This window comes from Crinia signifera, chromosome 8 (assembly GCF_055691185.1).
Source record: "Crinia signifera chromosome 8, ASM5569118v1, whole genome shotgun sequence".
Classification (NCBI taxonomy): domain Eukaryota; kingdom Metazoa; phylum Chordata; class Amphibia; order Anura; family Myobatrachidae; genus Crinia; species Crinia signifera.
The window spans coordinates 143,692,400-143,718,126 of NC_139224.1; the positions used below are offsets into that span (position 1 = coordinate 143,692,400).

At 42.6% G+C, this 25,727-nt stretch overlaps 1 protein-coding gene across 3 annotated transcripts in view; it reads left to right on the forward strand.

Moving 5' to 3' along the window:
• Positions 1-25,727, forward strand: part of RABGAP1L (RAB GTPase activating protein 1 like) — a 419,353-nt gene that overhangs the window by 150,892 nt on the left and 242,734 nt on the right. For all 3 annotated transcript variants that reach the window (XM_083157293.1, XM_083157294.1, XM_083157292.1), the window contains 5 exons: positions 1,090-1,156; positions 2,806-2,908; positions 5,111-5,277; positions 7,297-7,435; positions 19,591-19,684. In XM_083157293.1, coding sequence (XP_083013419.1) covers positions 1,090-1,156; positions 2,806-2,908; positions 5,111-5,277; positions 7,297-7,435; positions 19,591-19,684 — 570 coding nt within the window. The remainder of the gene's footprint in view (positions 1-1,089; positions 1,157-2,805; positions 2,909-5,110; positions 5,278-7,296; positions 7,436-19,590; positions 19,685-25,727) is intronic.

Here is a 25,727-nt window from a genome sequence, read left to right on the forward strand (position 1 = left end):
AAGTCCCCTGTACTTGACTCCCAGCAAAGCTGCAGAGTGGTAAGAGGGCCACTCAGACCGGCTACGGGGGCCGCATACGGCCCCCGGGCCGGAGGTTCCCCACCACTGCCTTAAGGGGTGTATTCTTTGCGATCTGTTTTTAAGCACATTGCTCAGAACGAGGCACCTTTCGCCCCATATGTACTGGGTTTTAGGTTAGTTCAGTGCCCAATATTTGAAATGTAAACAAGGTGCAGCAACACCCCCAAAATGCAGTATACACGTATAGGTTTTAACATGGCGTGGCCAATCCCATTACCCCCTTCTTCATACCAGGGCCAATATTTCTAGGTAACCATAAAGTTAAATGGCAGGGATCGCTGAAAACAAGCTATCGTCGCTTTTTAACCCCCGCGCCAGACGCTCACCCTATTCAACGCAGCAGGGAAATCCTCGCTGTCGGAGGACAGCGAGGATTCCCCCAAATAGCGAGGCTTGCGGCTAATGCAGGGAGCCCGCTGCATTAAGCCACAAGCCTCGCTGTTTTAGCATCCCCACACACCGTTTTCCACCTCTCTCCAAAAACATAGCGAGGGGGGAAACGGCGTGTGCAGGGGGGTCAGTGGGAATACTGACCCTGCTCGCTGTGACAGCGCTCGGGCAGCCCTGCTCGCTGTCACAGATCGCAGAAAGCATTGAATTCTCCCCTATCTGTGCAATTTTTAAATAACTGATTTGATATTTTCTACTGATAGAACATCAAAACTGACATACTTTATATATGAGAGAAATTTTATATTGTATCTTCTTCATTGCACTTGCCTAATAAAATGTGTTTGAAGTCTGGGTCATGATTGGACGCTGATGGCATCTGCTGTGTTTCGTTGTTGTTGTTCTTATTACATTTATTGCACTTTATTTAATAATGCTGGCACGACAATACATATTCACTTTACCCAACACATTTTTCTTTCTGAAAAGCTCTTCTTAATAGTGACACTTTTTATATACATGTAATTACTTGCTTGTTGCTGAATTTTAGAATACATGAAATAAGTTAGAATAAAAATTGAAAATTATATTTCAGAACTTTATGTATTTTTTTTACAGATGTTTTGGGATGCTGCTCAGTCCGGGCAAGAACGTCAAAAACAGTGACATGCACCTTCTGGATATGGTAATTATCACATTGCACCACATTTACGGTAATCTATTTTAAAGTTGGATTAATGTTTTGGTTGACAAGCTGCTTGTAATGGAAGTGTAAGTACCAGAGATGACTCCTTGTGTAATTGGAGAGCAAAATCAGTAATGGCAGTCTTGCCACTCTGGTGTAGGAATTGTCAAAATTATTTGAATCCCTTGCTTGGGTTATTTTATTTTTTTGCACAGAAGCATCAAATTGTTTCAACAAGGATTTGTATTAAATCTAAGTGCTAACTCCCACTGGTGTAGAGTTCTTTCTGTGATCTGTAACCTACCTAGGGTTACCACCTAGTCCCTTTAATTCCGGACACATGTTAATTACACAGGTTCTGTGGCAGTTCAAAATCAGGTGAAGTGGAGTCTTGAAGTCAGCCAGCCACAGAACCTGTGTAATTAATATGTGTCCGGAATTAAAGGGACTAGGTGGTAACCGTAAATCTACCATTGGTAACCGGGCATTGCGTAGCAGGAAATTATGGTCATTTCCAGTTGTAGTGAGCAAGATTGCCCTTCTCCGAGTTGTACAGTCACAGTGTAATACTATGTGATTGGTGGGGGTTCAATAGAGATTTGTGCACATACACCCAACATCAAGGGCGAGATGTACTAAGCTTGAAAAGTGATTAAAATGGAGAGCGATAAACAACCAGCCAATCGGCTACCACCTGACCTTTTTCAAACACAGTCTGTGAGATCACAGGTAGGAGCTGATTGTCTGTCTGACATCTGGCTCCAAATCACCACAGCATTGTCTTATTTGCATCCCTAATTAGACTAACATTCTCTGCAAGGTCACCTTGAATACTGACTCTTGTATTTTATGTAGCTTTTATGTTTAGCTCACAGGTACTGTGCATCCGGAATGTATTCATAGCGCTTCACTTTTTCCACATTTTGTTTTGTTACAGCCTTTTTCCAAAATGGAATAAATTAATTTCTTCCCTCAAAATGTTAAACACAATACAGCACAATGAGGACAACATGAAAAAAGTTTTTGAGCGAATTTTGCAAATTTGTTTAAAAAGTAAAAAAAAAAAAAACTCACACGTGCATACGTGTTCACGGCCTTTGCCATGAAGCTCAATACATACCTCCCAACATGACCCTCTCCAGGAGGGACACAATGCTCTGTTTCTGGACTTTCCTCTGAATGTATGATTGCCATCACCTGTGCTGGACAGGGTAATTGAAAAGAAAGGTGTTTTTCAACACAGGTGATGGCAGTTATTGATTCAGAGGGAAGTCCAGAAACAGAGCAATGTGTCCCTCCTGGAGAGGGTCATGTTGGGAGGTATGTCAATATGGAGCTTGGGTGCATCCGGATCATCCTTGAGATGTTCCTACAGCTTAATTAGGGTACGCGTGTGTTTAGCAGCATTACAAGGGGAGGTACATGTGTATTAGCCTAGAACCATAAATCAGGCATCAGGCCCTGCTCAAGAAGGTGTATTATTAGTACACACTTTTATATTGTTTCTTTTCCCGGTTAGTTTAATGCAGCGAGAGGAATCTGCGTATCTGCTGGCTTTCCACATGCTGTATTAGGATAACAAAATGTTTTTCCATTTTTTTTAGTGGGACTCATTAAATGTGCCATGTTCCTGCTCTGTGTTTTCCTAGGAATCCATGGGGAAAAGCAGTGATGAGAAAGCTTATGTGATCACAGGAACGTGGAATCCAAATATACCAGCGTTTCAGGCACTCAATGAGGAAACTCCTAAAGGTACGATTTCATGTTACATTAGAGATAGGACTGATTGAAGCTTGTGCACAGTGTTACGTATGATGCTCTGCAAGTAACGGTATCGTGTTTGCTGCTTTTTCTCACGGCTCCTCATTGTCTATGCTAACTGCTCTGCTACTGTGTTTGTACATCGCTCCGGAACTGATAACTGCAAAGTCACATGAGCAAATATATTGCCGCTTACTTGCAATGGATCACATCTCTGACTATTTTCTTTAGAACACACTATTGCTCTGAATGCCAAGGGGCATCAGAAGACTGAGTGATCTCTGTGGTTATGCCAGAGGCGTTGACCTATGTCAATTGCTAGAAGCAGCCTGCCAGATCAGTAATACCATTGATATAACTTTATAGCTATGACAAAAACTGCAGTAAAAGCCTATGTTGCTGAGGATCAGCTCACCGAAAAGGAATGTTTTGGTATAAGGAATCTGCACGCGGTAGAAGAATTCCTAATTTAAGGCAACAGTAATCGGACAGAAATAAATGCCCTAGCCAAACCGGAAACACGGTGATCGTATTTGCAACAGCACGGAGAAATTTTTCATTGAGCAGTGAGGCAGTTGATACTGTATGTGTAGACCAGTATTAGATCCAGGAACTCTTCCTGATGATGTCATATTTAATAAGAGATTCAGAAGCCGTTCCTGCTGAAAAATAGCACTGGTGGATACTAATCAGAGTATTGAACCTCCTTCATTGACACAATAAGATTAGTGAATTTCTTTTAAGCAATTCACGGTTCTAGAGTTTTAATCTAGGAGTGATAATATGGTGTAATTTCCCCATAATCACTGCCACTTCGCTCAATTTTTAATACAATGACTAACTGTTTTGCTCTACGGTTTATTTTATTGGTCTATCTTCAAATAAGGGTCCCCAAATGAAGGGTTCCTCACTTAGGGGTTTATTCTAGTTCATTCTTTCTGACAAAATCCTTCTTAGATGGACAAAACCATGTGCACTGCAGGGGGGCAGATGTAACATGTGCAGAGAGAATTAGATTTGGGTGAGTTTTTTTGTTTCTGTGCAGGGAAAATACTGACTGCTTTATTTTTACACTGCAATATAGATCTCACTTTGAAGAAAAACCCCACCCAAATCTAATTCTCTCTGCACAAGTTACATCTGCCCCACCCGCAGTGCACATGGTTTTGTCCATCTAAGAAGGATTTTGTCAGAAAGAATGAACTAGAATAACCCCCTTAGTTTTTTGTCTTTCATTTCAGGTGCAAAAAATGATTTTTCATAAGACATCATTTAATTATAAAGTAACATTCAGTATTTGCTGAATTTGATATCCATGCATATTGTCTACCATTTAACAGGATATTGGACAAAACATATCTTTTTTTATTTTTCATCTTGATGATGGGATCTGTGTGTTTTAGTATATTAATTAGTAGATCATGGTTGTTTTGGGAGAATAGCAACAGCTACATGCTAAGTATACTTCAGAAACCAAGTGTTAATATACACTCCAAGTGCAAATTATAGTATTATCACTGTTGCGAATTGTAAATGGACACAGAATTTACTGCACCATATAAGAAACTGTTAATAATTTTAAAAACAATGCTGTCAATTTGTATTCATTATTCATGTTTATCATGTCCATTTTGCAAGGGGTGCCAGACGGGGTCCCGACAGTCAAAACCCCGACACACGGAGGCCCGACAGCCACCGGCTATTCTCCCTCGTGGGGGTCCATGACCCCCATAGAGGGAGAGTAGAATAGGTGCCGAGCGTAGTGAGCCACCGTGCCCGCAAGGGGCTTTGTTGCGCTCACCATGCTGTCGGGATAATGACTGTCTGAACCCTATACCACACCCTTTCCAAGTGCATTTGTGAGAACGAACTCTTGAGCCCCATATATACTAGCCGACCTGGCCGTTGCTCATATAGTTAACTAGATCAGGCGCAGTCGGCCGACTGTGTGTACACACTTAGCGATATCTGTTGCTGATATCGTTCAGTGACATCACCAGGACCTAATAAACATGCAGGTCGTTTGGCTATAGAGCCAGATTGACCAACAAGCTTCAGCTCCCATCCAGACCATTTAACAGGCTTCTCTTTATTTGTGTTTATTCGTCATCCCCCCTCCCCTGCTAGACTTTTGTAATATTTTAGGACAACAATTCTAACATGTTATCTTACTGATGTGTTCCTTTCACCCAGATAAGAGAGTGTACGTGACAGTAGCTGTAGACATGGTGGTCACAGAAGTGGTAGAGCCAGTGCGCTTCCTGTTGGAGACAGTAGTCCGCGTGTACCCCGCAAACGAGCGTTTCTGGTATTTCAGCAGGAAAACCTTCACAGAGACTTTCTACTTAAAACTGAAACAGGTATGTGCATCATGAAAGAGCGAGAGAAGCCTTGTTCACCTCGCTGTGTGCAGTGCACCGCGTGAGATATTGTCTTTTATCCTCCGCAAGGCTTGATGTCGTCATTCTCTGCCCTTTATAAAATGTTATCAAATAGACACAGTTTGCAGCCCCTTATGGATCCTAATCTGAAAGGAATCCGCGTTCTCTAATGAAATCATCTGTAGCTATATATCTCATTACACATTGAATAGGGATGAATTATTTATTTATTTTATATGGCTGTACAAAAAGGTTTTTATAATCATCGGTGTCCCACTTTTCTGACATTATTATATCTGTTCTGCAGAGAGATGGGTAGAAGCAGAATCTTCCAAATATCCTGTTTGTATATTATTATTAGAATATATTGTTGTCCATATGTATATTGGGATACATTTTCGAAGATGGGAGTTCTTTTAAAGATGGGATGTTGCCCATAGCAACCAATCTTATTTATTTAGCTTCTTCAAGAACAGGCATGTCCAAACTGTGGCCCTCCAGCTGTTGTGAAACTACACATCCCAGCATGCCTTGCCATAGTTTTAGCATTCCCTAATAGCAAATCTATGGCAAGGCATGATGGGACTTGTAGTTTCACAACAGCTGGAGGGCCATAGTTTGTAATTACCTGTTCTAGAAAATAATAGTTAGAATCTGATTGGGAAGATATGAGGGCGGTGATGTGATGGTGGTGACAAATAATGTTGTGCCCAGGGGCAACTTGACCCCTAAATTCACCCCTGATCACTGGTTCCTAGGTGAACATGCACAGAGCAGACACTTGTAAAAAGGTCAGCAACGTCAACACGTTGCCACGGAAAAGGTTGTCACGTGAAAAGAGTGACATGAGTGCCAAAGTTGACACCTCAACACGTGGATCCCCAATTAGTGTACCGTGTCCCTTTTACACGGCTCGCTTTTTTCACAATGCTTCGGGCCAGGTGCCTTGTTTGGCACACTTATCATTCTGACCGAAGTCCACGTGGAAGTACAAAGAAAAAGGGTCCCCCCCTCCCCCCCCAAAAAATAATAAAGCGTAGACCGTGTTGACCTTTCATCCCGATCTTCTGACAATTGGGTATATTGTTTTTTTCCTTTGTCAAAATGGTTTGTTACAGTCAAGGGCAAAAAAATCAGAGGCCTGTTTGCGTCCGTGCGGTGACTTGGTGGTGGTTGCATGTGGCCCCTTTAAGGATACACGCGCCAACCTGTTAAAAATGTAAAGGGGTATGTGACATCCTGTTAGGCTAGAAAAATTTAATTTCCTCCCTATAATGGGGAATCTGAGCGAGGAACAGTGTCAGAGTATTAGTAGTATTATTACATTTTATTTAAAAGGCGCCACAATTGATTTGCTGCACCGTACATATGGTACACAGGATTACAGTAACTGAGTAACAGCAACAGAGCACAGGTAACAATTCTCAGTACACAATACAGTCAGGATGTACTGAAGCAAAGGAGCTGTCTCTGTACTACCGGGGGGCGGGGTTTCGTTGGAAGAGATGAGTGATTACTAGTGAAGAGTATGAGAGAGCTGGAATTGGAGTGCGATAGAAAAAGGACTGTGAGATCAGAGGGCTCTGCTCCAAGGAGCTTACAGTCTAGAGGGGAGGGGGAGACATGAAGCACGTGCGAACAGAAGGTGGCCTGATGGCAGAAAGCAAGAGGGACAGAGATGGCCAGGCTATAGGCCTCACTACTGAGGTTTCACATTAGCCTCAGTGCTTCATTGTGAAACTCTCCGTTCAAAAATCCTTTACCTGGTTCCTGCGCTCCTGTGCACTGACCTGATCCTGTCACTGTTTCCGAGTCTCCCATTCGGTCTTGCCACTATAGGTCTTATTTATTTTTATTCATTCTACTCTACTCTACTGTATACCAGATCCATACTAGGGAATCCAGAATAACATTACTTGTCATCCCTCTCAGCTGCAAAGTACATGTTTTTGGTACTGTTACAATCGTTCATTGATCCATGCTTCTTTCACCTTTTAGTCTGGAGGTAAAGGTTCCGGGGATTCCATCTATGAAGTTCTGAGCTTGCAGCGGCAGTCTGAGATGGTGGAGGCACCCAACAGCCCAACAAATACAAGTGGCCTAATGTCTCCGCAGGAGGAGGACGAGCCAGAAGAAGGTGAGGGATGCTGGATGGAGGCCACTAACTTGTTTTTCTTACGGTGTGACATGTTTAATACAAAAAGCTCTGTGTAGTGTACAAATATTAGGTGGTCATAAAGAGGACTGGCTGTTTAGGTGATGTCCATAACTGGTTTGCTTTATTCTCTGTTTTTCCCCTTCGTCCTGACTTCCGTCACACAAGTGTGTAACTGGATGGTAATGTGACTACAACCTCATGGTGCCCAGTGCATGGCTATGGTATGAAGGGTACATGGTACAGCCAACAGGCTTAGAGAACATTGTGTTTGAGGTGCAGTGCATTGTTATAAAACATGGTATGCACTGTATGGGCCACGTGCCAGAGTGCATGGGCTGTGAGACCATGGTGTGCCAGGGTGCAGTGCATGGGCTGTGAGACCATGGTGTGCCAGGGTGCAGTGCGTGGGCTGTGAGACCATGGTGGGCCAGGGATACAGTGCATGGGCTGTGAGACCATGGTGTGCCAGGGTGCAGTGCATGGGCTGTGAGACCATGGTGTGCTAGGGTGCAGTGCATGGGCTTTGAGAATCTGGTGTGCCAGGGTACTGTGCATGAACTGTGAGTCCATGGTGTGCCAGGCTACAGTGCATGGGCTGTGAGACCATGGTGTGCCAGGCTACAGTGTATGGGCTGTGAGACCATGGTGTGCCAGGCTACAGTGCATGGGCTGTGAGAACATGGTATGCCAGGTACAGTGCATGGGCTGTGAGAATGTAGTGTGTCAGGTTACAGTGCATGGGCTGTGAGACCATGGTGTGCCAGGGTGCAATGCATGGGCTGTGAGACCATGGTGGGCCAGGGATACAGTGCATGGGCTGTGAGACCATGGTGTGCCAGGGTGCAGTGCATGGGCTGTGAGACCATGGTGTGCTAGGGTGCAGTGCATGGACTGTGAGAATATGGTGTGCCAGGGTATTGTGCATGAACTGTGAGTCCATGGTGTGCCAGGCTACAGTGCATGGGCTGTGAGACCATGGTGTGTCAGGCTACAGTGCATGGGCTGTGAGACCATGGTGTTTTTTTGAAAAAAAAAAAAAAAATTCTACTCCTAAGCATGAGAAATAAAGACTGCAAACATAACATACAATTAAAGTATATAAATATGAAGTCTGAGAGTTGAAAGAATTAACAAAAATATTCTTCATACCATCACATACTGTATTAATAACAGAACTAGAAACTCTGACTGGACGATGAAGAACAGAGCGTAATCGGCCAGCAGGGGGCGTAACATTCTAGAACCTGTAAATCATGGGTCTTCAACCTGTGGCCCTCCAGATGTTGTGAAACTACATGTTCCAACATGCATTGCCACATTTTTTCCTATAAGAGCATGCCAAAACTGTCAGGGCATGCTGGGACATGTAGTTCCAAAACATCTGGAGGGCCACAGGTTGAAGACCTGTGCTGTAAATTATACCATGTAGTCAAATGGAATCGCCAGCTCAGTAATCACTCCCTGCCAGGACATCGTCTGCTACAGACTCTCCTACCTATTGAGGCTATTCCCCCCCCCCCCCTGTGATTCCATCTAAATCTATAACCAGTCTAATATGCGAATAAGTAAAAAAGGAAAATTTATCTTATTCTTATTGCATTATTTAGTCCAGTAATGGCTAACCTTGACACTGCAGCTGTTGTTGAACTACACATCCCAGCATGCCCTGCATCAGTTCAGCATGGCCAAATAGTAAAACTGTAGCAGGGCATGCAGGGATGTGTAGTTCAACAACAGATGGAGTGTCGAGGTTGGCCATCACTGGTCTAGTCCATACTGTTCTTTGTCATCCATCATCAACCGAAGGGTTTTAGTAATAAAACTCTGAACTTGCAGATAACGGAACAGTGGTATGGAAAGAGGCATTTATTTGGCTGTACTATGTTCTTTATGCTTTACCTTTTATGTAGTTAAAATATATATTTTGATATAATTATGTTTTGCATCCTCTCATAATATGCAGCTGTTTCATTATTTAATTAGTAGTCATTTAGTACCAGTAAAATGTCTCTTCTTGTTTTATGACCACATTCGTTGTCTTGTAGAATTCTGTGCCTGAGAGGGTCATGGGGTGTGAGGTACTGTGTATGGCTTGTGTGAGAACATAGGGTGCAGAGGGGATTGCTCGGGCAAGATCGTGGTGCAATGGTATCGAAGGTATTATTGCAGTGGTTGGCCCTGAGAGCACCTGGTAGGGTTGGGATCATTTGGTCTACAGCATGATGGTTGACAGTCATTAGGTTGACATGGGTCTAGTTCGACATTGGAAAAGGTCGACATGGTTCTAGGTCTAAAGGTCGTTAGTTTGACAATGTCTAGGTCGACAGTGAAAAGGTTGACAGGGTTTTTCCCTGTTTTTTTTTACCTGTATGTCAACACAGTCGACATGGACACAGTTTAAAGTGCACCGCATTGCACGCTGCGCTCGCTATGCATCGGGCACACTTTTATTCTCCCACCACGCCCTAGTGGATGGTAGGGCATGACATACCGCCTGTCTGCACATGTCGGCTCAAACAGTGAAAAAACGCATGTCGACCTTTTGACTCTTGAACTAATGACCTGTCGAACAAACGACCTGTCAACCTTTTCCTATGTCGACCTAGACCCATGACGACCTTTTCCCATGTCGACCTAATGACTGTCTATCATCATGCTGTAGACCGAATGGCCACTGGTATGGAGTATAATGAGTGTGCTTTGTGAGATTGTCTGTAGTATATGCAGAGTGAAATGACATATGGGTTGCTATATATGTGAGCTGCAGGTAGATAATTGGTGTCCATCTTTTATTCCAGCTGATAAAAGATCTAACTGATATAAAATGTAGATGGCAGTAAGGAGGGAATACGGCAGTGGTTCCCTTACTAGGTGCTATAGGCACCTGCACAGTGGCACTGATTTATGGCACAGATATTTTGGGGGATCATTGTAATAGGCAAAACCAGTGCTTCTTATCTATGCAGATCATACAATATATGGACAAACAAAAGGAAAGTCCTGTCTGCCAGAGCACATTACACAACCTAAGGAAGATAATAATTAACTTAATTTAATAATCTTTGCTGAATAACTCCGTAAAGAAACTTTTGGCATAGGGGCGCCATGCAAACAAAACTGATATTCTATGGCACGGACAGGAAAGTTTCAGAACCACTGGCATAAGTGATACTGGTTATATATTGCTTTAGAGGCCGCTTCTACACTAAGCATTGAGGGGGTTATATGTATGAAGCTTGGAGAAGTGGTATCTATCCCCATAAAGAACATTGGGGTGTATATATGAAACAGTGATAAGGCAGAGAATTGAACTAGAGGAGAAGTAGCCCATGGCAACCAATCAGCACTGAAGTACCATCTATCATTTGCATAATATCAAATTATACAGAGCAGCTGATTGGTTGCCATGGGCCACTGCTCCTCTGGCTCACTTCTCCTCCCTTGTCACTGCTTCGTACATCTACCTCATTATGTGCAAGGTGATAATGCGCCAGCCAATCCGCTCCAATATGTAAATTGAAAGTTAGGAGCGGATTGGCTGGTGCTTTATCACCTTGCACAAAACGTTCTGTATGGGGATAAATACCCCTTCTCTAAGCTTCATACATTTACCCCCCTGAAAGAGGTTTTGGTCTATCATTCATTATATGTACACATGCTTTTTATTATCCATTCCATGGTACATTTGACAGAACAACATTGCGTACTGTTGCTTTGTTCTTCAGTTTGTTGTTGCAGGTTCATGAAGCCATACATTAGTTCTGAGTCATCTTTCTGCAATGCGTGTATTGTGTTGTGAAATGTAAAAGTACTCAAAATAGAGAAATGTATAACCTTGAACTTGGTATATAAGGCTTAATTCATGTTTGTATACAGTTGCACAGTGGCAGTGCAATTCCGGGTCATTAAAATTCATCAACAGCAGCAGTTGCCTGTAGGAGATAGGGATTCAGTACTGAATCCCGGCGGTCGGGATCCCGGCGTTCAGAATCCCGACGCCGGAATCCGGACAGCCAAAATCCCGACAAGGGGGGGACGTGGATCGCCCCCCCTTGCGGGCTCGCTGCGCTCGCCACGCAGCGGGCCCGGTGCCTCGCTACGCTCGGCACACTAATTTATTCTCCCTCCAGGGGTGTCGTGGACACCCACGGAGGAAGAATGTGTCGGGATTTTGGCGGTCAGGATTCCGGCGTCGGGATTCTGAATGCCGGGATCCCGACCGCCGGGATTTTAACTGCATCCCGAAGATAGATGCGTTCTGCATGCAACTGCAAGATCTGAGGAGATGCAGCCCCAGATCACCATCCCTGTCAGTCGCCATTCGCAATATTTTTAGGCACTGCCTAGCCTTCATAATGTGAAGGTTACGCAGGTTTTGCATCAGCACCTGGGTCCAGCACTTCTGTATCCGACGTTGCAGACCTTGGGCCCGGGACTGCTTCAAACAGGGACTGCCCCCACTTTGAAGATCTGTGCAGCGTTTTGCAGAATGTCACTCATGCTGCAAGCGTGGTCACAAGATACGTTCTCATGCACAGAACAATCTAGTGCCTGCGCAGACTCCACCCCATGGGATTTGGATGTATGCCATTAGGTTTACTTACAAATCTAAATTTGGCCAATAGTGCAGTCGTTTGAAATGATTGCGATGAACTGTTGGTGATAGGAGTTTCAGGTAGTGTGTTCTAGGAAATAGGGGGAGGTGCGTTCAACGCTAGCTACACACATGAACAAACGATGCAACGGTTGTTCCAAATTCTCTTTTAATCACTCAGTTTGAAGCGTACACACTGATACAGTATGTTGTATTTCAGGATTGTAACCAATTAAATGTTGCTCCTGTACACACACACCATACATCCCAACTTTCAGGGAGACGGAGGCGAGACAGAGGGATGCGCGCCAAAAACTGTCGGGTGTGGTCTATACTCACTGCTCTCCTGCGAGGCCACGCCCCTGTTTTGACGCTATGGGGGCATAACCCAGAGGCTCTGCGAGCCTCTAGCTATGCCCCCAGCCCCCTGGCTGCGGGAATAGACGCTGTGCATGTGCGCACAGCGTTTATTCACCGCTACTCAGCAGCCGACAGTGGGGACTCCCAACAGCCCCCCTCTTGCCGTGGGACAATGCCGGCCGCGGGAGGGACGTGGGAATGTGCCCGAAAACCGGGACATTCCCGCCGTTTTCGGGACTGTTGGGAGCTATGCACACACTACACTGTGCACCACATGGTACATCGCATAGTCCCGTCTGACGTGCTGCACATCGGATGGGACAATGCAGTGAATTTATCTATGGGAAGTACTGACTACGGGGCTGTTGCAATCCATTGCACATGGCATGATTGTCCAGTACAGTTGTATCCCCATACATGTTTGCTGCAGTCATGCCAAAAAGCCTGTCTTGGCACGCCAGATCTCTTGAGACACTACTAGCGTCAATCCTTAGTTCATGATCATACACCTATGAAACGCTAAATCCAGTGAATTCCTTCCACCATTAATAAAAGTAATCATCAAGCCACATTTAATACCACAGGCAAAACCAACTATTAGTAGCTTATGCATTCTCATTTGAGAACCAACAAAAGCCTCATTTTGCAATTTCTTATAGTTCCAGTATTTCCTTTTATTGTCTAAAAAAGTACCAATGATGGATGTTGAGGCATGGAAGTCATCTGTGTATTATTACAGTGTAATCATAATGTAGTGTTTTAAAATGCATCAAATAATAGACATAAATGCTATTTTAAGCAAACAACCCATTTGCACAGTATTATTCTATGGATTACACAAATTGTTATGTACAAAGTTATGTCATAGAAAGGATTCAATTCATGAATGTCAATATAATTGTAAACCAAAGCATTCGCTGGGCACATACATCACACTTAGATCTGGATCAAATAGGCATGTTCCAGCCAGCCCAGCTCACTGCCGGGAAAATAACTGTAGGTCCTATGGGAAGCTTACATGAATTGTCACATGTGCTGCTCACATGCTATTTATAGACATTAAGTGCATTATATCACTAGGTATTTTTATTTCAGTATGGCAGATTGTGTATAGGCCCATACATATTAGAAGATTATTTTTCCAATCTGGATGGTTGGAATGAAAATCTGGACAGTTTTGGGAGCAAATTCCAATTAACCATTTGCATCTAAACATAGAAAACAGACAAAAATAGTAATTCAGACAAATTCGTTAAATCCATTTATGCAGATGACTGCTTTTGTTCATTTTCCAGCTTTTGGGAGCAAATGGTTGATTGTAATTTGTTTCCAGATTTTCATTCCAACCAGCCAGATTGGAAAGATAATCTTCTAGTGTGTATGGGCCTTAACTCTGATCTCATCTAAGAGGAGAGATCATTTAAAAGGCAAGGGGGGGGGGGGGGGGGGATTCCTGTAATGGTTAGGATTACTGCCTCACAGCACTGAGGTCATGGGTTCAATTCCCACTATGGCCCTAACTGTGAAGAAATTGGCTCCAGTCAAGCGCTGTCCACAGGTTATGGCATGGCAATGCAAGATGGAGTGATATCCTTTCTTATTCAAAATCCCTTTCCCTTAATTTCGAAGAACAAGAATAGACTGTCGAGTTTCACATGAAAGTTCTATTTTTATGGGCATTTTGAGTATAATTGAACCTACAAGTGTGATGCTCCATATACTCCACTAGCTCAAAGGAAGGCCAATTTTATAGCTTCTCGAACAAGCAAACCCATTTTCAGCAGTGCTAACATAATTGCACAAGTTTTGTATCGCCAACCATATATTTCAGATTGTATACGGTCATTAGGCCACACATTAGGTCAACATGCATTGGGTCAACCACCGAAGGCTGACATGGCTTAGGTCGACACATGAAATAGGTCAACATGGCTAAGGCCAAACAGGGTTGGAAGGTGAAAACAAGCTTTAGGCCGACAATGGCTAGGTCGCCAGTCAAAAGGTCGACATGATTTTTTTTTATTTTTTAGCCTATAGTATTTCATGCCCTACCATCCACTATGGCATGGAGGGAGAATAGAATAGTGCCCGGAGCATGGCGAGCGCAATGCTACACTTTGGCAATGTCCATGTCAACATTTGGGACAAAAAAGAAAGTGTAAAAATAACTCCTGTCAACCTTTGGACTGTCGACCTAATACTTGTGTTGACCTTCCAACCCTGTTGACCTTAGCCGTGTCAACCTATTTCATGTGTCAACCTTCTGTGGTTGACACAATGCACGTTGACCTAATATTTGTCAACCCAATGACCCACACCCACTTCAGTCACACACATACAGTAGTCAAAAGTTTTATAGTAGTATTTTCCTGTTTTGATGGAAATATAAGCACTTCCAGGACTGTGAATAATATGAAATGGTACAAAAATAAGTGGTAAAATATATATATTTTAGGTTGGCAAAAAAAACTAAAATACAATGTGAATATCGGAGTTATAAAACAAGTCATCCTTCTCTGAACTAGTAATAGGTTATTAGAATTTGGGGAATTTCTGTAGCAATGAAAAAGAGACTTCCGTGTCCTCATGATGCACCACCGGAGTGCTGCTTTCAACTTGAAGACAGTCTTTTGGACCAATAAACTTAAAATCCTTTAATTCATTCCGTAGGGTTTGGCATACCGTCAATTATGCAAATGGATTTTTTTTCTGGGTGCAATGTTTATTGTCACCAAGTTGTACACATAGAAGCATTTCCATTTCCATTTCAAATGTTGTTAAACACGCCAGAAAGTGGCAATTTATACAATGTGCCACTTAGTATTTCAATCCTGATGACACCAACTGTCAAACATGGAGAAGAAAGTGTGATGGTTTGGGGCTCTTTAGCTGGATTCTGAGTTATTGACATGCTAGGGGTGTCTGGCACCTTGAACCTCAATGGCTACCAAGTTTGCACCATTTAGTGCACTCTATTCTGTACTATGCTTGATTGGCCAAAGGGTCATCCTACAGAAAAACATTGACCCAAAACACAACAACAGACTACAGATGTGTTCTCATACATCTGTGTGGGAGTGGGCCTTCAGGTCTAATTCCTTGTCAAGCTGGTTTGGGATGAAACCAAGGCAACCTACAAGTGCAACACATTTGTGTAACCCTCTGCAAGAGGATTTGAAAGAGCTTCCAAAATAAAATTTGATTCAGGCCTGGAAAGAATGCCGTGGGGGTGTTTGGTTGTTAACTTTAAAAGTGGTTACTTTATAGGCCCTTATTCAGATCTGATCGCTAGTACAAAAAGGGGGATGTAACTCCGCACAAGCAGTAAAACAATTAGATTGGCCATGCTTAGATTAAATGGATTTAAAGAAATATCAGATCTGGCAATGCTCCCTAAGAGTTTAAACCTGGGGTAGCCAACCCTAGTCCTCGAGAGCTACCAACAGTGCATGTTTTGCAGGTCTCCTCACAGAATCACAAGTGAGCTAATTAGCTCCATCTGTGGATCTTTTAAAATGTGTCAGTGATTAATGAGTACAGCTGTGCAGCAGCTAGGTTGTCTGGAAAATGTGAACTGTTAGTAGCTCTCGAGGGCTAGGGTTGGCTACCACTGGTTTAAACTATATATGAGAAAAAAGGAAACAAAGAAACTCTTTTTGCTGGGTCACTTCTTATTTGTTATATAACATCAAATAATTAAAATATTTTTTTCAGAATTAGATATAGATATGAACAACATATAACATGAAAGGCATACAGTGTGAGGCTGTTCTAATCCCACTAAACATCACACACACACATATATATATATATATATGTAGTGGAGTATCGAAACTATGTGGGATAAGTTGGTAAATGACCATGTGAACAGTGCGAAAAATAATTAATTCACTTAGATCAGTTATGAAGTAGCAATCTACTAAATTTCTGAATAGAGAGGTCCCTATCCTATGATAGATAAATAACACAGAAGTTGTAATCATAACATTCACTTAAATAGTATCTAAAATGGAACCATTTGCTGTTTAGCAAGCACCTAATGTGACTAAGCACATAAATTAGGATATATAGAAAGTCTGAGGACACAATTGCTTATCCCCCTAGATATCATTCATAATGCGCATATAGGGAAAGTATATGTATGAAAAGATCTAGTATAAGGTTCAGAATACTTGCTGTGCAGCATCTTATATAGTACATTGGATGTGGCATGCGTTTCTTCTTTTAGCCCAATATTATATATAATAGCTGAGAAATATAGGGTCAATGAAAGTAGGAAAAACCGTGAATAAGCCTACCAGGCGAAACGATATCGTCGGCGTTAGGGTATGGGGTGTAGTACAGGGGTCCGACAGTCGGGATCCCGACAGTCATTAGTCCGACATCGGGCTAATGCAGAAATATGTGGTGTCTGAATCACGATTTTTAGGTGCAGGAAAAAGGCTGTTTAATTGAATAGCCTTTTCCCGCTCTGCATGGTTTCTTTTTTATCATCAATTAGTCGTAGGTAAATCCCGCAGCTCACTGAATACCCCCGAAAACATTATTTTTGAAGATCTGAAAACCTTGTTAATCACTTTAACTTTCACCTGTCTCCTATGCACAGTGGGACCATTGATGTGTTTTATAATTAATGCAGGGTGTGCAGTGCACATGGATCCCTGGGTCAAGGGGGACCCACACAAAAAACAACCTGCACTTATAATTATACTTATACTTACTGTAACTCACTAGAGTCCTTTATTGTCCAGAACAGCATAAAACACAGGGAAAATGGTGTGCTGGACATTTTTGCCCATGATTTACGCCTATGCTGTAGAGAAGTCATCAGGAATTGGCACCATGTTCCTCAAAACACAAAGACGGAGTCTACTTCGCTGCCAGAGAGGAGGGCCCCACACCGATCCTGTACACGGGCCTTTTTTCCTGTTAAGTCTTTCCAAAGTGGAACCTTCTGTTTTTTTGGGGCAGATCCAATGTTTTTGAGATCGCTCTTACTAGCACCAGTTATGGGCAACTGGTGGCCCTGGATTGCATAGGGGACTCCTAGTCATTGCTTGTAGCCCTACCTCCGTCTGTCCTTTGTCGTCATGTCTGTTTATACTCTTAGTTTAAAATGCTAGCAGATATATGATTGCAGATAGGTGCCTCCTTCACTGATTAAATGTATTGATACATTTAAGAGTTAGAAGGCCGTCCAGTGTGGCCCTTGTACTGTAGTGTTTTAGATTGTCTTTCGCTGATCTACACAGTGGGTGAAATTTTAATAGTATGAGAGATTCAGAAAGTGAGAGATTTGGTAAGAAATCTCCAGGTTTTTTTAAAGCAGCAATCATTTATACTGCAAAATAAGTTTGATTTTGTCGTGTAAATGATTGCCGCTTTTAAAAAAACTGGAGATTTCTTACCAAATCTCAAATTTTCTGAATCTCTCATCCTATTAAATTTCCCCCAGTATTTTTGCAATGTAATCAAGGTGAAAGTTCCAGTTGGTCTTAAATGTTGTGGAAAGTGTGATGTTTGTCAGCATCTGTGTCGTCCTAGATCATTTCCGCAGTCACGCCAAAAGTGTGTCTTCGTTGCAATGTGACATCTTTACGTCTTTGTGCGTTGGAGTCTATGACACTGTATAGGAGGTATACAACAATTTTTTTGTATATCCACTGGCGAGTTTACAAATATATAACACTTACACAATGTGCTAAGGTATATTCATAAAGAGTCTCTGTGATCTACAAGGAAACTCAAAGAGAAAAAGACCATAGTGCAATATTGTCTGAAATCAGATGCTGGTTTGATGCTGTAATTAATGCACTCACATTTCAGATAGATATTGTAGGCATATCACAAGGTCTTTTCCATCCTCTCCGGTAATTCACATGCAAATGTCCCTGTGGACTTGATTAGAGGTATATATAGTGCAGAGACGTTTTCAAAAGTAAAACATTACACTTTATTAGATACACTCACATGTGGTAGATAAAATCAAGCAGAAAAAACCCTCTCAGGGTAACAGGATCCCGGAACTGTGCCCTGGAACATGCAGGTCCTTCAAGCAACCGACCAGCGGTGGATGTTGGAAAATGCAGTCCCCCTCTTGCGGCCTCAGGAACAGGATCCGTTCGGTGGTGTTCACTCAGCTTAAGCGCGCTTTCGGGCTAATATGCCCTTCCTCCTTCTGAGGAAGGGCATATTAGCCCGAAAGCGCGCTTAAGCTGAGTGAACACCACCGAACGGATCCTGTTCCTGAGGCCGCAAGAGGGGGACTGCATTTTCCAACATCCACCGCTGGTCGGTTGCTTGAAGGACCTGCATGTTCCAGGGCACAGTTCCGGGATCCTGTTACCCTGAGAGGGTTTTTTCTGCTTGATTTTATCTACCACATGTGAGTGTATCTAATAAAGTGTAATGTTTTACTTTTGAAAACGTCTCTGCACTATATATACCTCTAATCAAGTCCACAGGGACATTTGCATGTGAATTACCGGAGAGGATGGAAAAGACCTTGTGATATGCCTACAATATCTATCTGAAATGTGAGTGCATTAATTACAGCATCAAACCAGCATCTGATTTCAGACAATATTGCACTATGGTCTTTTTCTCTTTGAGTTTCCTTGTAGATCACAGAGACTCTTTATGAATATACCTTAGCAGCACATTGTGTAAGTGTTATATATTTGTAAACTCGCCAGTGGATATACAAAAAAATTGTTGTATGGTCTATGTTTTAAAGCCACGGTGAAGGCTTTTGTTGTATTTCCTGGGCTGAGTTTTTGCGCTGTGGGTTATTTGGTAAAATTCTTCTTACTGTATAGGAGGTACCCTGATGCAGCAGCTGCAGCTGTTTCCATGCCAACTCCCATTGTGCCCATATACAGACTTTGACCTAATATACAAGTGTAATTTATCAAATTAATCTGCAGAGTCTCCTTGTGCATCTTAGTCGTACCATGTTGGGACTAAGATGCATTGTCTGCAAAAAAGATGCCCAACGCTAGCTGAGTTGCATGGGATATGGCGGCTCACTCGCGACTGGCATCTCGCACTGCATAACCTATTGAGGCTAGATGTATGAGGACACATCTGTAACTGTTTGATTATAACATTCCAGTGTTTACACGCTGAATACTAAATAAAAGTACAAAATTTAACATATAACGTTCCACTCTTTGTGCAGAAAGTGACAGTGAACTGTGGAGTGGCATGGGCGATGTTTCCAAGGAGTGCCCTGAAAAGATTTTGGAAAGCTGGGGTCAGCTCCTTCAGAAATGGTAAGATGTCATCCTTCTCGCAGATGATACAGAAGTGTTGTTTTAAATATATGTTTAAAGAATATTTTTGATAATTGAAAGAAGATTCTGTTTCAGTTCTTTTCATAGTCTTAACCCCTTCCTGACAGAGCCAGTTTTTGCGTTCCTGACAGAGCCCTTTTTTTCAAATCTGACATGTCTCACTTAAGTGGGGATAACTTTTTTTTGCTTTTACTTATCCCAGTGGTTTTGAGATTGTTTTTTCGTGACACATTGTACTTCAAATTAGTGGTAAATTTGGGTCGATACAGTCTGTGTTTTTTTGTGAAAAATACCAAAATATCGTGAAAAAATGGAAAATTTAGCGATTTGCAAAATGTTAAATTTTCTGCTTGTGAGACAAATAATCTTACCACTCAAAATAGTGAATAACTAACATAGACCATATGTCTACTTTATGTTGACATCATTATTTCAACTTCCTTTTAATTTTTTGGGACACTAGGAGGCTTACAATATGAATAGCAAATTCTCAAATTTTCAAGAAAATTTCAAACACTGATTTTTTTAGGGACCAGTTCAGTTCTGATGTGACTTTGAGGGACTTGTATGTGAGACACCTCCATAAATGATGCCATTTCAAAAACTGCACCCCTCACAGTATTCAAAACAGCATTTTGGAAGTTTGTTAACCCTTTAGGTGTTTCACAGGAATTAAAACAAAGTGTAGGTGAAATTTCAAAATTTCTTTTTTTTTGCAGAGTTTCAATTTTAATACATTTTTCTAACGAATACAGTAGATTTTACTAGAGAAATGTGACTAAAAATTGATTCCCCCAATTCTTTTGTTTTCATAAATATCCTATATGTGGCCCTAGTGTGCACGGTGACCAAACCACAGGCTTCATAATAGAAGGAGCACCTACTTGATTTTGGAGCCTCCTTTTTATGAGATTATTTTTTAGGCACCATGTAGGTTTCAAGGCACCATAAGATGCTAAAAGTTAGGAACCCCCCCACAAGTGACCCCATTTTGCAAACTACACCCCTCAGGGAATTCATCTAGGGGTATAGTGTACATTTCAAACCCCCAGGGGTTTCACCAATTGTGGTACAACTGGGCAGTGAAAATGAAAAATTATTTTTTTTACACAAAAATGCAGTTCTGGCTCCAAATTTGTCATTTTCAGAAGGTATGAAGGAGACAAAGCACCCCAAAATCTGTGCCCCAATTTCTCCCGAGTACGGCAATGCCTCACATGTGACCAAAAAATACCAGTTGGGTGCATGGCAGGACTCAGAAGGGAAGGAGTGATTTTTGGATTTTGCAGCTCAGATTCTGGTGGAATTTTGGTGGGTGCTATGTCGCATTAGCAAGACCCCCCAAGCACCAATACAGTGGAACCCCCCCACAAGTGACCCCATTTTGCAAACTACACCCCTCAGGGAATTCATCTAGGGGTATAGTGTACATTTCAAACCCCCAGGGGTTTCACCAATTTTGATACAAGTGGGCAGTGAAAATGAAAAATTACATTTTTTTACACAAAAATGCAGTTCTGGCTCAAAATTTTTCATTTTCAGAAGGTATGAAGGAGAAAAAGCACCCCAAAATCTGTGCCCCAATTTCTCCCGAGTACGGCAATGCCTCACATGTGACCAAAAAATACCAGTTGGGTGCATGGCAGGACTCAGAAGGGAAGGAGTGATTTTTGGATTTTGCAGCACAGATTCTGGTGGAATGAATGGTGGGTGCTATGTCGCATTAGCAAGACCCCCCAAGCACCAATACAGTGGAACCCCCCCACAAGTCACCCCATTTTGAAAACTACACCCCTCAGGGAATTCATCTAGGGGTATAGTGTACATTTCAAACCCCCAGGGGTTTCACCAATTTTGATACAAGTGGGCAGTGAAAATGAAAAATTACATTTTTTTACACAAAAATGCAGTTCTGGCTCAAAATTTTTCATTTTCAGAAAGTATGAAGGAGAAAAAGCACCCCAAAATCTGTGCCCCAATTTCTCCCGAGTACGGCAATGCCTCACATGTGACCAAAAAATACCAGTTGGGTGCATGGCAGGACTCAGAACGGAAGGAGTGATTTTTGGATTTTGCAGCACAGATTTTGGTGGAATGAATGGTGGGTGCTATGTTGCACCAATACAGTGGAACCCCCCCACAAGTCACCCCATTTTGCAAAGTACACCCCTCAGGGAATTCATCTAGGGGTATAGTGTACATTTCAAACCCCCAGGGGTTTCACTAATTTTGATACAAGTGGGCAGTGAAAATGAAAAATTATTTTTTTTACACAAAAATGCAGTTCTGGCTCCAAATTTGTAATTTTCAGAAGGTATGAAGGAGACAAAGCACCCCAAAATCTGTGCCCCAATTTCTCCCGAGTACGGCAATGCCTCACATGTGACCAAAAAATACCAGTTGGGTGCATGGCAGGACTCAGAAGGGAAGGAGTGATTTTTGGATTTTGCAGCTCAGATTCTGGTGGAATTTTGGTGGGTGCTATGTCGCATTAGCAAGACCCCCCAAGCACCAATACAGTGGAACCCCCCCACAAGTCACCCCATTTTGCAAACTACACCCCTCAGGGAATTCATCTAGGGGTATAGTGTACATTTCAAACCCCCAGGGGTTTCACCAATTTTGATACAAGTGGGCAGTGAAAATGAAAAATTACATTTTTTACACAAAAATGCAGTTCTGGCTCGAAATTTTTCATTTTCAGAAGGTATGAAGGAGAAAAAGCACCCCAAAATCTGTGCCCCAATTTCTCCCGAGTACGGCAATGCCTCACATGTGACCAAAAAATACCAGTTGGGTGCATGGCAGGACTCAGAACGGAAGAAGTGATTTTTGGATTTTGCAGCTCAGATTCTGGTGGAATTTTGGTGGGTGCTATGTCGCATTAGCAAGACCCCCCAAGCACCAATACAGTGGAACCCCCCCACAAGTCACCCCATTTTGAAAACTACACCCCTCAGGGAATTCATCTAGGGGTATAGTGTACATTTCAAACCCCCAGGGGTTTCACCAATTTTGATACAAGTGGGCAGTGAAAATGAAAAATTAAATTTTTTTACACAAAAATGCAGTTCTGGCTCAAAATTTTTCATTTTCAGACGGTATGAAGGAGAAAAAGCACCACAAAATCTGTGCCCCAATTTCTCCCGAGTACGGCAATGCCTCACATGTGACCAAAAAATACCAGTTGGGTGCATGGCAGGACTCAGAACGGAAGGAGTGATTTTTGGATTTTGCAGCACAGATTTTGGTGGAATGAATGGTGGGTGCTATGTTGCACCAATACAGTGGAACCCCCCCACAAGTCACCCCATTTTGCAAAGTACACCCCTCAGGGAATTCATCTAGGGGTATAGTGTACATTTCAAACCCCCAGGGGTTTCACCAATTTTGATACAAGTGGGCAGTGAAAATGAAAAATTACATTTTTTTACACAAAAATGCAGTTCTGGCTCAAAATTTTTCATTTTCAGAAGGTATGAAGGAGACAAAGCACCCCAAAATCTGTGCCCCAATTTCTCCCGACTACGGCAATGCCTCACATGTGACCAAAAAATACCAGTTGGGTGCATGGCAGGACTCAGAAGGGAAGGAGTGATTTTTGGATTTTGCAGCTCAGATTCTGGTGGAATTTTGGTGGGTGCTATGTTGCATTAGCAAGACCCCCCAAGCACCAATACAGTGGAACCCCCCCACAAGTGACCCCATTTTGCAAACTACACCCCTCAGGGAATTCATCTAGGGGTATAGTGTACATTTCAAACCCCCAGGGGTTTCACCAATTTTGATACAAGTGGGCAGTGAACATGAAAAATTACATTTTTTACACAAAAATGCAGTTCTGGCTCAAAATTTTTCATTTTCAGAAGGTATGAAGGAGAAAAAGCACCCCAAAATCTGTGCCCCAATTTCTCCCGAGTACGGCAATGCCTCACATGTGACCAAAAAATACCAGTTGGGTGCATGGCAGGACTCAGAAGGGAAGGAGTGATTTTTGGATTTTGCAGCACAGATTCTGGTGGAATGAATGGTGGGTGCTATGTTGCACCAATACAGTGGAACCCCCCCACAAGTCACCCCATTTTGCAAACTACACCCCTCAGGGAATTCATCTAGGGGTATAGTGTACATTTCAAACCCCCAGGGGTTTCACCAATTTTGATACAAGTGGGCAGTGAAAATGAAAAATTACATTTTTTTACACAAAAATGCAGTTCTGGCTCAAAATTTTTCATTTTCAGAAGGAATGAAGGAGACAAAGCACCCCAAAATCTGTGCCCCAATTTCTCCCGAGTACGGCAATGCCTCATGTGTGACCAAAAAGTGGCAGGACTCAGAAGGGAAGGAGTGATATTTGGATTTTGCAGCACAAATTCTGGTGGAATGATGGTGGGTGCTATGTCGCATTAGCAAGACCCCCAAAGCACCAATACAGTGGAACCCCCCCACAAGTGACCCCATTTTGCAAACTACACCCCTCAGGGAATTCATCTAGGGGTATAGTGTACATTTCAAACCCCCAGGGGTTTCACCAATTTTGATACAAGTGGGCAGTGAACATGAAAAATTACATTTTTTTACACAAAAATGCAGTTCTGGCTCAAAATTTTTCATTTTCACAAGGAATGAAGGAGACAAAGCACCCCAAAATCTGTGCCCCAATTTCTCCCGAGTACGGCAATGCCTCACATGTGACCAAAAAATACCAGTTGGGTGCATGGCAGGACTCAGAAGGGAAGGAGTGATTTTTGGATTTTGCGGCTCAGATTCTGGTGGAATGAATGGTGGGTGCTATGTGGCATTAGCAAGACCCCCGAAGCACGGTGAAATTATGAACCTAATATTCCATAGATGTGTGGTATATTTTAAAACACTCCTTTATACATAGGCCGGGTTTGTCGGGGCAAGTGTCACACTGGAAAATAGTTTGCTTTCTTATTCCCTTTTTATAGCAAACTTTGCACCTTTTTTGTGTCCTGCCCTTTTTTCCAGTGGAGGGGATTTCATCAGGAAAATGCTGCCCTGGTACAATACGGGGGCCAGTACTAGAAGTACTGGGGCCCTCTGCCTGCTGGTTCCCAAATATTAGGCCCTTTATGACTTCCTCTTGAAAGTGCATAAATGTCCCCCTCTGGCCGGTAGAACGGAATAGCACGTAAGCGTTATACAGTGCCATCTGGATGATATACACGGCCACCTTCTTGTACCAGATTTTTGTTTTCCGCAGGGCACTGTACGGCTTCAGTACCTGATCTGAAAGATCCACTCCGCCCATGTACCTATTGTAATCTAGGATACAATTAGGTTTTGAGGTGTGGGTACTGGTACCTCGTACAGGGACGGAGGTGGTACTGTCTCCGTGAATTGTTGTCAGTATAAGGACATCCCTCTTGTCCTTATATTTGACCAACAACATATTTTCGTTGCATATTCCCCTGCTTTCACCCCTTCTCATTACTTGGGCAATGTGCGTTTTTGGGAGGCCTCTTTGGTTCTTGCGCACAGTACCGCAAGCTGCTGTACCTCTTGAACCAAGGGCCTTAAACAGGGGGATGCTGGTGTAAAAGTTATCCACATAGAGGTGATAACCTTTATCCAGGAAGGGGTGCACTAAATCCCAGACAATTTTCCCACTAACACCTACGAGGGAGGGGGGGCATTCTGGCGGTTCAATTCTTGAATCCTTCCCTTCATAAACCCTAAACCTGTGGGTGTACCCTGAGGTGCTTTCACACAGTTTATACATTTTTATGCCATACCTTGCCCTCTTACTGGGAAGGTACTGGCGGAATTTAACCCTTCCTTTAAAATGTATAAGGGACTCGTCGATACAAATAAATTTTTCAGGGATGTACACCTCTTCAAATTTGGCACTGAAATGATCAATGACCGGCCTGACTTTGAATAGCCGGTCAAAGGTGGGATCATCTCTGGGTGGGCACTGTGCATTATCGGTGTAATGTATAAATTTAAGAATTGTCTCAAATCGAGTCCGGGTCATGGCCATACGGTAAAATGGAGT